Source organism: Electrona antarctica, assembly GCF_951216825.1.
Source record: "Electrona antarctica genome assembly, chromosome: 13".
Taxonomy (NCBI): domain Eukaryota; kingdom Metazoa; phylum Chordata; class Actinopteri; order Myctophiformes; family Myctophidae; genus Electrona; species Electrona antarctica.
In genome coordinates, this window is record NC_136794.1 from 39,313,398 (window position 1) to 39,328,963 (window position 15,566).

The window sequence follows — 15,566 nt, forward strand, 5'->3', positions numbered from 1 at the left end:
TGTGTGTGTGTGTGTGTGTGTGTGTGTGTGTGTGTGTGTGTGTGTGTGTGTGTGTGTGTGTGTGTGTGTCTGTCTGTCTGTCTGTGTGTGTGTGTGTGTGTGTGTGTGTGTGTGTGTGTGTTTTTCAGTTCACTGGAGTGTGTTTGTCTCTGGCAGTTCTGAGATTTCTCCAACCCCCCCACACACACACACACACACACACACACACACACACACACACACACACACACACACACACACACACACACGCTACACCAGGTTCAGAGTTACAGACCAGTAAGGTTTCATCTTGCTCCTGGCTGTAGCCTATACTATCAATCATTTTGCTGAATGGGGACCCCCCTGGAACCATCAATGTCACCCTACTTTGTATAATTCCTCCCTCTCTTCAGTCTTCAGTTCCAAATTAGCATTTCCACTTTGTTTACAATGTCCGCCATTGAATGGAAAGTTTGGAAACAAGCCTGTGTTCATCTAGCATTCAGTATTATAATGAGTCAGATATTAAATGGAGTTGGAACAACAGCTGTTCAGGAGGCGGAGAAACACACATTGACCCTGCCCTTCACGCCACTCGTCTCCGCCCTCCACGCCAACCTACCCCTCCCCTTTTATAGAGCGTCGCAGTCCCGCCCCCTTTCATGCGGAAGCACTGCATATGGAGAATTGCAAGTTTTTTGTTTTTTTTTACATTTTCTTTGTGGCTTTCGCCCTTATTTTATATATTTTTGAGTGGTGCAACCACTCCAAGGAACAGCAATGTCCGTGTTCACCCATGTGACTCGTGTTAATGTGTGTGACTCATGTGTGACTCATGAGTACCAGTAGGGGCGCTGTCATGCCAAAAACAGAGAGAGGGAGATAGTGCTGCACTGTTGCCTGCTAATGAGGGAGAGAGAGAGGGTGGAGGGGGGGGAGTTGCACCACTCAGTTCACACGGGTGTGATTTTTATGGAGGGACAGACTGTAGGCTGACAGGAAAGGGGGAGAGAGATGGGGGGAAGACATACAGTGCAATGCATTAAAGGCCGTCGGGATCGGGAGTCGAACCCGCGGCACACTGCCAGACTGGATTACCAGCCAAGGTGCCTGGACCACTGAGCCATGGCCCAGGCAATTGCAAGGTTTTTAAAAGAAGAATGGAAAAGAGTAATATATGTATGGGTGTGACAACTATATGAGAAAAAGTTAAACTGTATGATGGGAGTATATACGTGACTGCTACTGTTTTCTGTATTACTGTTTGCTGGCATGTGTTGTTGATTCTGTCTTGTTTTTCTTTTCTTTTTTTTGTTTCCTTTTTGTACGTGTCTTTGTAATGTAATGCATGTTTATAATTTTGTGGAAAAAAACAATACAAATATTGAAAGAGATAAACTATAATTGTATACGTACGCCTATACAATAAAATGGTGTCGTGCAAAAACAGAAAATAGCCGGTCAACGAGCTCACGTGTTACGATGTGACACGTAGGTGAACTTGCAGATTATCTGTTTTTGCTATTTTGGGCAAGTATTTAGGCTTTTGTTTACGTGCCTGCAGCTCCAAATAACGATAACAAACATTGTTACTTTAGTGCCTGCTGTGCAACGACCTCTGGACGAGGGCAGAGCAAAGACACACGCGGGAAGACTTTTCTATTTCACACAGTGCCAGGTTTGTCTCTCCGAGCGTTTCAGAGACACGATGCATTCCGGCTGTGGAATAGCCCATTTTGGGCGGGAACCCCTGTTGGTGTTTTAAGCATTATGTTATACTTTAGCTATTGAAAAATAGCAGATATTTTTGAAAAATCGTTAAAATGTGGCGCAAATCATTGAATATATATTTCAGAGCTAAAATATTTGCTTCTGGGGGGTCCCTGGAACTACATATTTTGAGATGGGGGTCTGTGGCCCAATAGAGATAATTCTGGGGGTACTTGACATGAAAAAGGTTGAGCACCACTGACATAGAAACATGGGTTTTTCAGAAAGATGTTAGGATTTAGAAGCCTTTTTTTTAATCAAACTCAGTCCAAAATGGGATAGATAGGCCTGCAATTGCCGCAATATGGCAAAAGAAGAAGTAAACAAATAAGTCTGAGTCATGAAGTAAACAAATACGTCTGAGTCATCACTGCTGCTATCCATGAATCACAATACTGTACTCCTGCAAAAACACATTCAAGGACCGCACGACTTGATTCTCCACAGAGCTCAGCTCACTAGGAGAATCCATTAAGTCTCAGTGGTTCCCAAAGTGGAGTCCGGGGACCCCCAGGGGTACCTGAGGGAGTTCCAGGGGGTCCCTGGCTGAATGATAGTTTGGAACCAAATGGACCGTTATGGGTCTGTTACTCAGAGAGTGTACAAATGGAACCAAATGGACCATTATGGGTCTGTAACTCAGAGAGTGTACAAATGGAACCAAATGGACCATTATGGGTCTGTAACTCAGAGTGTACAAATGGAACCAAATTGACCATTATGGGTCTGTAACTCAGAGAGTGTACAAATGGAACCAAATGGAACATTATGGGTCTGTAACTCAGAGAGTGTACAAATGGAACCAAATGGAACATTATGGGTCTGTAACTCAGAGAGTGTACAAATGGAACCAAATTGACCATTATGGGTCTGTAACTCAGAGTGTACAAATGGAACCAAATTGACCTGTTCCATTTGTACACTCTCAGAGTTAAAATAACATTGATTTTACAATCTAAATTGGAGGTCCCAGAGATAGAAATGTCATTAAATGGGTGTCCTTGACATGAAAAGGTTTGTACAGTGGAGTCCCTGTACATACAGGCTCACAGCGCGTTGCAACGAGACGCGTGGTGAGCTTGTTGATCTGGTATTTCGTGAAGTTTCCTTTTGCTGACAGATAACGCTCAAACGAATGTACATTGTAAACGTTCCCGTGAGCGCTATAGGATTAGACATCATGGTTTCTATTTTTGGGGATTTGTTTTCCGTTGGTTACGTATTCCACTCCCTAATGTACACATATCACTGATTCACATGTCCTGGCCTCCTTATGGTTTCTGGAGCAATGGGGGGGGCGGGGGGGATTAGCCGTCCTCAGACAGACAGACAGACAGACAGACAGACAGGCAGGCAGGCAGGCAGGCAGGCAGGCAGGCAGGCAGGCAGGCAGGCAGGCAGAAGAGAACTATTAGCTAAGAAGGACGGACGTCCGTCCGTCCGTCCGTCCGTCCGCCCTGGATGCCAACGACGAACCTCTGCCCCACATTTTCCAGAACGGCCTGTTATAGCGCCACCATGAGGCAGATTTTCAATTTTTTACCTATAACTGCACCGATCTGCGTGAAACGTTGCATGCACAGCACACTCCCTAGAGGCCCTGAAACGTTGCATGCACACTCCCGAGGACAAACCTTTCACCTGTCACACATGTCTAGGTTAGTTGATTATATGATAATCAATAGAACATTATTGTCAAGAAGATAAAGGATTATTGTAAATGTAGATGAAATGAACACTGCATCATTGACCCTCTCTCTCTCTCTCTCTCCAACCTATTCCCTTCATCCATGCCAACTATTCCCCCCAGAGACACATGGCTAAGACTGAGAGAGAGGCTGCGGACACAGATGGAATGAAAATGATGCTCGCTCGCTCGCACGCACGCACGCGCGCGCGCGCGCACGCACGCACGCACGCACGCACGCACGCACGCACGCACACACACACACACACACACACACACACACACACACACACACACACACACACACACACACACACACACACACACACACACACACACACACACACACACACACACACACACACACACACACACACACAGTCACACACACACACACAGACAGCAGCACAACCAAGAGGAACTGAGGTGTAACGGCGGTGGGGGGAATATGTGTGTGTGTGTGTGTGTGTGTGTGTGTGTGTGTGTGTGTGTGTGTGTGTGTGTGTGTGTGTGTGTGTGTGTGTGTGTGTGTGTGTGTGTGTGTGTGTGTGTGTGTGTGTGTGTGTGTGTGTGTGTGTGTGGTGTCTGTGTATTCTGCAAGTGCATAATGTATAAATGTATGTGTATAAATCAATAAAGAACCCATCTTACCTGTACATAGCTTCAAACAGGTCCTTGGAGCTGACACCAAAAGCCTTGTGGTACTGGTTGCATCCCTCTCTGGGACCAAGACAAGAACATCACACAGAGAAATGATATCAGTCACTGTCTCACTAAATAAAACGTCTGGGTTTCCGAGGCTACTGCATGTCTCTCTCACACACATTCACCGTGAACTTGAACTCTCCCTGCGAGGCACGTGCAGAGAATGTTTAGAGAGGCAGGGGCTGGAATCCCGTTAAGAGGGTACTTTTGACCCAAAATAGCGAAAATAGCAGATCTACAAGCTCACAACGCGTTGCGCTGCGACGCGTTGCGAGCTTGTAGATCAGCTATTTTCGGGGCGCAACCCAGCACTCTTAAGTAACGACATGGATTTCGAAACAAATTAGTTCAATGCAAAATGCTGCGTTCAAGTTCAGGAGATTTCAAGTTCGGGAGACAATTAAAATCTGAGTCCACCCACCCATTTTTCCCCAAACTGTACAATACATGCATTTTGTCTCCACCATGCCTTTACAAAATGCACAGTCCGTCCATCCGTCTGTTACCAGGTAATCTCCGGCACCTTTAACCCGGTAGATGCCAAACTTTGCACGCACACACTCCCTGAATGCCAACAACGAACCTCTGCCCCAAGACATCACACAGAACATGATATCAGTCACTCACACACACATTCACCATGAACGTGAACTCCCTGCCTGGCACATGCAGAGAATTGTTAGAAAGGCAGGGGCTGAAATCCCATAAGAGGGTACTTTTGGCCTTGTTGGTGCAGGCTCATCATTGCAGTTAGACACAACAACAGTTTTTGCCAGGCTGAGCACAACTTTTATTTACTTTTTTTAGGCACTTATTCTCTTGAGCATGACAAATGCACTCGTTATAAACAGATAAAGCAGTGCAGGGGCCAAAACAAAAAGTGTTTTGATACAAGGGACTAAAATAAAAATAATGATACTGTGTGAGTTTTTAGGAATAACGTTAGTTTTATATAGGCATATTTTTAGTGAGGTTACGGTAAGGATAGTTTTAAGTATAGGAATAAGGTTAGTTTTAGGCATAGTCTTACTGAGGTTACATTTAGGAATACCTGGTGCTGGTGACAGTGTTGATTTCATCGACAAATACTATGACTATGACTAAAATGTTAGGAAGGGACTAGTGGACAAGAGATCCAGTATAACTACACAAGTCATTTTACACTGAAAATAGCTGATCTACAAGCTCACAATGCGTCGAAGCGTGACGCGTTGTGAGCTTGTAGATCAGCTATTTTCAGCAAGTGAAAAATCATCATTATAACGGTATCAAGGCCCGACAAAATAGATTTTAGTCAACTAAATCAACTGTAGATTTAGTCAACTAAAATCTTACGATATTTAGTCGACTAAAACTAGACTAAACACTAAAACATTCCAGGTGACTAAAATGCAACTAAAACTAAACTTAAAACTATTCCTAAAACTAAAATCAAAATGTGCCGCCAAAAACAACACTGATTCGTTATTATTTATTCCCACACACACACATGTGGAGGAGTGCGTGCATATCATACTGACCGGACGGCGTCGGTCAGGTAATGCCAGCAGAGGTAGATGGTCCTGGAGTTGTACTGGATGGAGTGGTAGAGAGACAGAGGGTTGCCCCGCGTCAGGTACACACCGGCCTGCTCTGTGTTACTGTACAGCACTAGAGAGAGAGAGACAGAGGGTTGCCCCGCGTCAGGTACACACCGGCCTGCTCTGTGTTACTGTACAGCACTGTAGAGAGAGAGAGACAGAGGGTTGCCCCGCGTCAGGTACACACCGGCCTGCTCTGTGTTACTGTACAGTACTAGAGAGAGAGAGAGACAGAGGGTTGCCCCACGTCAGGTACACACCGGCCTGCTCTGTGTTACTGTACAGTACTAGAGAGAGAGAGACAGAGGGTTGCCCCGCGTCAGGTACACACCGGCCTGCTCTGTGTTACTACTGTACAACACTAGAGAGAGAGAGAGACAGAGAGAGAGAGGTAGAGACTAGAGAGACAGAGGGTTGCCCCGCGTCAGGTACACACCGGCCTGCTCTGTGTTACTGTACAGCACTGTAGAGAGAGAGGTAGAGAGACAGACAGAGGGTTGCCCCGCGTCAGGTACACACCGGCCTGCTCTGTGTTACTGTACAGCACTGAGGGAGAGACAGAGAGAGAGACAGAGGGTTGCCCCGCATCAGGTACACACCGGCCTGCTCTGTTACTGTACAGCACTAGAGGTAGAGAGAGAGAGACAGAGGGTTGCCCCGCGTCAGGTACACACCGGCCTGCTCTGTTACTGTACAGCACTAGAGGTAGAGAGAGAGAGACAGAGGGTTGCCCCGCGTCAGGTACACACCGGCCTGCTCTGTGTTACTGTACAGCACTAGAGAGAGAGAGAGACAGAGGGTTGCCCCGCGTCAGGTACACACCGGCCTGCTCTGTGTTACTGTACAGCACTAGAGAGAGAGAGAGACAGAGGGTTGCCCCGCGTCAGGTACACACCGGCCTGCTCTGTGTTACTGTACAGCACTAGAGAGAGAGAGAGAGAGAGAGAGACAGAGGGTTGCCCCGCGTCAGGTACACACTGGCCTGCTCTGTGTTACTGTACAGCACTAGAGAGAGAGACAGAGGGTTGCCCCGCGTCAGGTACACACCGGCCTGCTCTGTGTTACTGTACAGCACTAGAGAGAGAGACAGAGGGTTGCCCCGCGTCAGGTACACACTGGCCTGCTCTGTGTTACTGTACAGCACTAGAGAGAGAGAGAGACAGAGGGTTGCCCCGCGTCAGGTACACACCGGCCTGCTCTGTGTTACTGTACAGCACTAGAGAGAGAGAGAGAGAGAGAGAGAGAGAGAGAGAGAGACAGAGGGTTGCCCCGCGTCAGGTACACACCGGCCTGCTCTGTGTTACTGTACAGCACTGAGGGAGAGAGAGAGACAGAGGGTTGCCCCGTGTCAGGTACACACCGGCCTGCTCTCTGTTACTGTACAGCACTAGAGAGAGAGAGAGAGAGAGAGAGAGAGAGAGGGGGGGGGGATGATTTTTCATAGTTTCACAAGATAGTATCACCCAAAGTGCTAATATAACACAGCTCTGTTTACACCTTTATTTGATTCCTATTTATATCCAATTTAATTTGTAAATACATTGTTCTATTTTGATTGTCTTGTTCCACTTCTGCTTTGGCAATGTAAACGTACGTTTTCTCATGCCAATAAAGCTCCTTTGAATTGAATTGAATTGAATTGAATTGAATTGAATTGAATTGAGAGAGAGAGAGAGAGAGAGAGAGAGAGAGAGAGAGAGAGAGAGAGAGGGAGAGAGAGGGGGGGGGGGAGATGGCTGAGGCAGAGGTTGCACCACATGTCAGTGCTAACCAATGGAAGATTGGAAGACCCAACAACGTACCACACAGTTTCTGTGTGGGTCATTCTATGTTACTGACCTTCTCCGTCGTCCTGGCAGTGCGCGTTGAGCAGCTCCAGCCCGGCGCAGGCAGCCAGCAGTCTCTGCATGCCGTCCAGGCTGGCTCCTACCATCTGGGATATCTCCACCGCAGACAGGGGGCGCTGTGAGCCCAGCAGGAGGTCAAACACCCCGAGCTCACATGCTGTGAACAGTGTCTATAACCGGGACAAGGGAACAGAGTGAGACCAAGATAGAATGGAACATTGACGTCATATGTGCTCTCTGATTTAGGAAACAACTCCATAGAATCTGTTTGGGTAAAGATCATTTTCCCCAAAAGCTAAACCCCTGATATTTGGCACTATATCTTGCGCCACCCCTTACCTCTTATCCCTTAACTTGTTTGCCATTTTTTACTATTTTAAAACATTTTAAAATAGTACAAATAGCCGATCTACAAGCTAACAACGTGTCGATGTAGATCGGCTAGTTGAGCTATTTGTAAATGTTTTAAAATAGTAAAAAATGTCAAATAAGTTTAGGGATAAGGCCGGGGTAAGGGGTGGCGCAGGATGGAGCTCTTGGTGCCTTCTACAAGCCCCCAGATCAAAATGATTTGTATGACTTGATTGAGGAGTGTGTTACACACAGGCTGCTCAGAATACATTTTGGCAGGGAACACTAACACCGAAATGTTCTTCAGAAAGACTCCCTCATATTTAAATCGGTAAGAAAACTATGTAGCCTAACTATACACAGCCTTATATAGACTACTATAGGACTGCTTCTAAAAACAATCATTGACCTAATTTTGACTTCTGACCAGGCCAGAATCTCAAAGAGTGGTGTCAACGAGGGCAGTTTAAGCGATCACAACATTGTTTTCTGCACCAGAAAATTATTTTCTTAACGGGCGTGGCTAGCGATTCAGGCTGAAGCCAGGCTACTCAATGCCCTCAGTACTGACTAACCTAAAAACACCCACAGCCACAACACTAGAGGGAGTGTGAACAACAATCTGGTACCACCCACTTTCAAAACAAATATGGGTAAATTCCACCCAGGCATGGAATGCCCCAACCCCCTCCCTCAAAAAATGCAGATCACTTACATCTTTTAAAACAGGCCTAAGAGGAAATTATCCTTCCCCCTTAAACAGGTGATCCTTGGTTTTTCATCACTCTGTACATAGTTGTTTCTTTTTTGTTTTTTTCCCCTGAAATGATTTAAAATTGTTGTTGTTATTTTTTATTTTGTTGTTATTCTTCATGGTAAATGGTGCATTTATATAGCGCCTTTATCCAAGGCACTTTACATATATTGTGCATTACATTCACCCATTCACACACACACACACACACACACACACACCATGCAAGGCACCAACCAGCACATCAGGAGGCAATTAGGGGTTCAGTGTCTTGCTCAACGACGCTTCGATACTGACTCTGGGGGAGCCCGGGTTCGAACTGGCAACCTTGCAGTTACCATCCAGTCACTCTAACCCCTGAGCCACTGCCGGCCCCATCTTCATATAATAGAACCACTGCACGAGACGTGCAACATGCGTTACCTTTGAGACGAGGAATCCCTCCATATAACCCAGAATCTTCCTGGGGTAGCCTGCAGGCGCAGCTGCTGCCGCCCGCGTTGACAAATTCATTCCAGGAGAGTCAGCCATCATCAGGCGCGGAGGAAAGAGTCAGTGACCCCTCTAAGAATGAGTTAGTTCCTCCGAAGTAGCTCTACTTGTCCACTGAAGCTCTCTGCCGGCTCTGTGAGTCTGTGACAAGACAGTAAGATAAGACCCCCCTCTTTATGCGTACGTGTCCCGCGGCCGGGAGACCCTTTATACAGACACTAGTCCATTTTGACCTCAGATCAGATTCTATAAATGTCTTCTACATCCTGACAGTTTTCTGAAAAAGCTATGTTTCTATGTCAGTCGTTCTTCGATTTTTCAAAAAAATAGCAGACCTACAAGCTCTTAGCGCGCCACTCGGTGGCGCGCTATGAGCTTGTAGATCTGCTATTTTGAAATAGCTAAAGCATAAGATAATGCTAACACCAAAAGGGGTTCCCGCCCAGAATGGGCTAGACTGGAGGACTTGAACTGCCCACCCTGCGGGCGGCAGACACTGAGAGTAGTAGTGGGCTAAAGCCGATTACGGCCAGATAACCCAGATTATAGCTCCAAGGCTCAAGACTGCAATCATACAATAGTACAGGAAATCTATGGAAAATACAGGATCAACCTCTAACTAATTGCAAAAAAACCGAACTCAGCTGATTTTGCATCTTCAATATATAATGAATAACAGAAAAAAAAGTTGCCTGGAATTGTCTGAGGGGAAAGTGTTGAAAATAGCCTTTACAGTGTGGCCACCATTGACATCCTATTATAAGGTAATATTTTCTAAATGTCCTTATGCTTTAAGTAGCATGTGACATATCAAACTAGGGGGTTTTCATGATGCTGAATCCATTCCAAGCATTAGTTTTGCAAAAAAACACTCATTGGGCTAAATTTGGCCATAGCAACTTGCCCAAATGTGCTGACCTCATTACATTTTGGCAAGTTGCTATGGCCAAATTTAGCCCAATGAGTGTTTTTATGCAAAACTAATGCTTGGAATGGCTTCAGCATCATGACAACAACCTAGTTTGATATGTCACATGCTACTTAAAGCATAAGGAAATGTAGAAAATATTGCCTTATAATAGGATGTCAATGGTGGCCATACTGTACAGGCCATTTTCAACACTTTCCCCTCAGACAATTCCAGGCAACTTTCTTTCTGTTATTCAGGATATATTGAAGATGCAAAATCAGTTGAGTTTGGTTTTTTTGCAATTAGTTAGAGGTCAAATTACATTATTACTGGACTACAAAGAAATAACTCTTCTCGGAAACACACTGCAGCCTTGTTTGCTATATATAACTTAAAACCTATAGTTGACCTATAGAGTCCGCCAGCTGGCTCTATACTATAGGTCCCCCTCGGCGTTGTTTTCCTCGACTAAAACTAAGACGAACAAAATGTTCGTCGTTTTTTTCACTGACGAAAACTACATGGAAACTAAATGAACACTAAGCTATGATGACTAAAACTATAAGACTAAATATATGGACAATTTCGTCAACAGATAAAAACTAGACTAAAATGTGGGACTAGTGGACAAGAGATCCAGTATAAGTCATTTTACACTTGGTTGCATGCTGAAAATAGCAGATCTACAAGCTCACAACGCGTCTCAGCGCGACGCGTTGTGGGCTCGTAGATCTGCGGTGTAAGTGTAAAATCAGTCATTACGGCATCAAGGCCCGCCAAAACACATTTTAGCCGACTAAATCACCTGTAGATTTAGTCGACTAAAATCCTATGATATTTAGTCGACTAAAACTAGACTAACACTAAGACATTCCAGGTGACTAAAATGTGACTAAAACTAAATGAAAATCTTATCATCTTACAACAACAATTACAACATAATGTTTGTTTAAGCAATGCTAATGTTTATGTTAGTCCTCAACACAAACATTACATTTCTCTTTATTGTCTATGGTGTTTTCCTAAACAAGCATCGTTGAAAGACAAACATTGAAGCTGTATATAGGAGGGGCTAGCACCCCTCAAACAATTGTGAGATGTTCAAAAAATAGCATGATGCACAAGCACAGCCTGGCACAATCACTGGTTCACACACACGCACGCACGCACGCACGCACGCACGCACGCACGCATAGACTGCTTTCCATAGTGGCGACGTCACGTGTTTTAATCAGACTGTGTTGACCCCGGGGCAGTGGTTCAGTGAGGTCAGCACTATTGGGGTTCCAAATGTTGGAACGCGGAGTGGAGCCGAGATCATGAGGTTGTTGAACACGTATACGTGACGATGAGAAATGAAGCGTCTTCGTCTGTGCCATATGGTGAGATAACCCACTCAGGGCGGGAAGGAACTCCTTTTGGTGTTTTAAAGCATTATGTTAGACTTTAGCTATTGAAAAATAGCAGATCTACAAGCTCATAGCGCGGCACCGAGTGCCGCGCTACGAGCTTGTAGATCTGCTATTTTTGAAAAACCGTGGCACAAATCTTTGAATTTCAAATTATTTCCGAGCGAACGTTTTTAAACTCAAATCTTTGCTTCTTCTGAGAGAGGTCCCCGGAACAACATGGGGGGTCGGCGGCCAATTACATATTTTCGGGGGTCCTTGACATGAAAATGTTTGAGAACCACTGACATGGTAAAACATGGGTTTTTCAGAAAACTGTCAGGTATTTAGAAGACATTTGTAGAATCGTCCTCAGGTCTAAACGGGATAACTACACTTGGGCTGTGAGACTGCATTAGTAATATCAAGCTAATGACACCGGCGTGGACTATCACAGTCAGCACACACTGCCTTGATGAAATAACCCATTTTGACCTGAGATCAGATTCTAAAAAATGTCTTCTACATCCTGACAGTTTTCTGAAAAAGCTATGTTTCTATGTCAGTCGTTCTTCGATTTAAAAAAAAAATAGCAGACCTACAAGCTCGTAGCGCGCCACTCGGTGGCGCGCTATGAGCTTGTAGATCTGCTATTTTTCAATAGCTAAAGCATAACATAATGCTAACACCAAAAGGGGTTCCCGCCCAAAATGGCATAACAAAGGCTGCGGCTAATCTGACTCCTAATTACTTCTCTGTGGACTTCATTAGCGCGCGCGCACACGCACACACACACACACACACACACACACACACACACACACACACACACACACACACACACACACACACACACACACACACACACACACACACACACACACACACACACACACACACACACACACACACACACACACACACACACACACACACACACACACACACACACACACACACACACACACACACACACACACACACACACACACAGATATGATTCAGCCCCTGTGTGGTGATTCACTGCTTCCATATTTCTGTTTGGATGAATGGGCTAGCTGACTGTCAATGGGAAGTTGCAGCTGTAGTTAGCACCTTGCTGTGAGATGGATGCGGTCTGCATATGGTCAATGGCAGTCAGTTGTTTGTTCAGACACACAGAAAAGGCCACTGGCCAGATTTAATTTCCTGGGGTCTAGGACTATAGTAAATAAATAATGAAGAAATTGCTAACATTTAACATTTTGTAAAAAAATAAAAAGTTTTACTTAACTACTACTAGTACTTAGCCACTTGTTCGAATGCCCCCGCCCCCTGTCAAAAATAGCTAAAATCGTTGTAAAGATAATTAACAGTAACACACATCTTTTACTTTCTCTAATAACCAAAAACATGAACCTTGGCTGAAAAAACTAAACAAACAAACAAAACAAAGTTGACCTTTATGCTTTTAAATCACACATTCAAGTTCTATTGTGTACCAGACGTGAAGTCTATTCTAGAGTATAATAATTGCTTTTCACAAAAAGGAATGAATGTTAGTCGGTTTCTTTCAGCGCTGTATAGATTCATCGATCGATATAGATAGCCTATAGTATCTGAAAGAATTTAGAAACCAAGAAAAAAAATAAAAATAAACATTTAGACAATGAACCTTATAGTACAAAAAGTATTTAACCAGTACAGCCACTACAAAGGAAACAAATCCAGTATCAGTTTTCAGGTTTTCATTTTATTTAACAAATAAAACAACGTGTGCAAGACATGCGCTAGTCAATGATGACTGTTCAGAAAGACTGAACAAACAATGTCAGTTCAGCATTGAAATGTGTCCCTGCTGCGCACAGAATGAAATGAGGAATAACTCTTTGACCAACTGTATCATCAATAATAAGGCAATGGATCAGTCACTAAATTATGTTTACAATTCTACTGGCTTTCCACTAGAAACTGGTCTGGTTTCCAAAACAGCACTTTATCCCTATTGACGTCCCAATGGTTTCATTTGTAGGACATCCCCCAGTTTGGTATGCACCAGTGTTGTTTTCGTCGACTAAAACTACATGGAAAGTACATAAAAAATAAGCTATGATGACTAAAACTAAGACTAAAATGTTAGGAAGGAACTAGTGGACAAGAGATCCACTATAAGTCATTATACACTTGGTTGCATTCTGAAAATAGCCGATCTACAAGCCCACAACGCGTCGCGCTGCAACACGTGAGCTTGTAGATCATACATTTTGTTCGACTAAATCAACTGTAGATTTAGTCGACTAAAATCGTATGATATTTAGTCGACTAAAACTAGACTAACACATGGCCTGGGCCGTGGCTCAGTGGTCCAGGCACCTTGGCTTACCAGCCAAGGTGCCGTGGGCAGTGTGCCGTGGGTTCGACCCCCGATCCCGACGGCCTTTACTGCATGTCTTCCCCCCCATTTCCTGTCAGCCTACTGCCTGTCCCTCCATAACATATATAAAAATAAAGGCGAAAGCCACAAAAAAAAAAACATTAAAAAAAAAAACTAGACTAACATTAAAACATTCCGGGTGACTAAAATGAAATGACTAAGTGAAAACTATTCAAGAGACTATGACTCTAGCCTCGGAAACCCAGACGTTTTATTTCCTGGAAGAAAGAACTATGACTCAAACTAAAATATGCTGCCAAAAACAACACTGGAATGCAGACCTTGATAAGGAACCCCGAGGGTCCCCAGACCAGTGACATCCATGACTAAAAGAAAGCTATTTATTTCCCGTCAAGAGGTATTTCTGGACTGTCTTAACCCTCTTGTGGCCAAGCCTAATTAACAGTGGATTGATTCTTCAGCCAGCATTTTTCAAATGTTTAATTTGTCTTTTTAATGCCAATAGAAAAATCCGCGATATACACACTATATCTCATTCTGACGGGGCAAGACCATAGTATTGGGACAATCAGTCCTGATGGTGGCGGTAACGTCACCATTTTGCCGATTCTGACCAAAAGGAGCGAGTGAACGATGACCACATCCGGTTAGGATCAAAATATCCGGCAGTAGCTTTGCTAGTGTGCCACAATGGAAGATGTCCGGAATGCTAAGCTATCATCGTCTTTTTCATAACTAAGTCAAATTAAGCTCTAATCAAGCCCAAAACATCGCATTTTACGCAGCGATGCATGCGCGATCACGCGCGTGCGCGATCGACCGTGCACGCGCGGATTTTCGGCCGGTTTTAGGAAGATTACATCGGCCGTTAGCAAAATTAGCTAAAAAATGCAAAATTTTGCGACAATAAGCTCCCGATTATTGGGAATCAATCGATTACGTCAATTACGTCAGTGGCCATAAGGGATTTATTGATTTCATTACAAGTCAATTACGTCACTGGCCATAAACCACAAGACAAACCCACCCATCTCTCACAAACAGAGCCACATAAGTTCAGAAAACAACTCAAACAAGTTGACTGAGTGTGTTGGCAACCAGTTCTCAGCATATTTCTGCACAACAAGGAGGTCGAGAAAGATATTTGACGCAGCAGCTACTGTACTGTAAATGGAAATCAGTCATTCCTGTGTCCCTCTGCAAAAGGAGAACAAGTTAAAGCCATGTATAAAGTATGATATAGTTATAGTCAGCATTCAATCTTCACAGATTTCTCATTGTAACAGCAGTCTGTTTTTGAGTGGTGCAACCACTCCTATAGACAGCTGTGTGGGGCTGGGGCTGTCTGTGTCCCTGGGTCCAAGCACAAAAATAGCGTTTATTCACCACCAAGTGTCACTGTTGCACAGCCTAACACACAGACACACAGGCCAGGGAGGAGGGCTTGTACAGTACAGTACCGCTCAGACGGAGTAGAGGCGTTCTGGCAGCATAGACAATCTAACTCAGTGGCTCTCAAAGGAGTTGACCTCCAGAGGGTTCCCAGTTAAATGACTGACACTTTGGTAGAGGTTTAGGATGTGGAATCCTCACCTTGCGATCATGCAACTGTAAATATGGGTGCGATATCTTCCAATAGTTGCTCCGCTGATATAGCCTGGCATGGTCAGACTGCTAATATCACTGTGTAGAAATTAGTCTGGAACTTTGGTGTGGATTTATTTCCAAG

At 44.4% G+C, this 15,566-nt stretch overlaps 1 protein-coding gene across 1 annotated transcript in view; it reads right to left on the bottom strand.

Annotated features, from left to right (window-relative positions):
* asmt (acetylserotonin O-methyltransferase) overlaps positions 1-9,204 on the bottom strand; it is a gene marked incomplete at its 5' end in the record, with an annotated part of 38,504 nt that extends 29,300 nt beyond the window's left edge. Inside the window, 4 exons of the mRNA XM_079517782.1 lie at positions 4,088-4,156; positions 5,662-5,791; positions 7,561-7,738; positions 9,097-9,204. Coding sequence (XP_079373908.1) covers positions 4,088-4,156; positions 5,662-5,791; positions 7,561-7,738; positions 9,097-9,204 — 485 coding nt within the window. The remainder of the gene's footprint in view (positions 1-4,087; positions 4,157-5,661; positions 5,792-7,560; positions 7,739-9,096) is intronic.
* Positions 9,205-15,566: the final 6,362 nt, after the last annotated feature.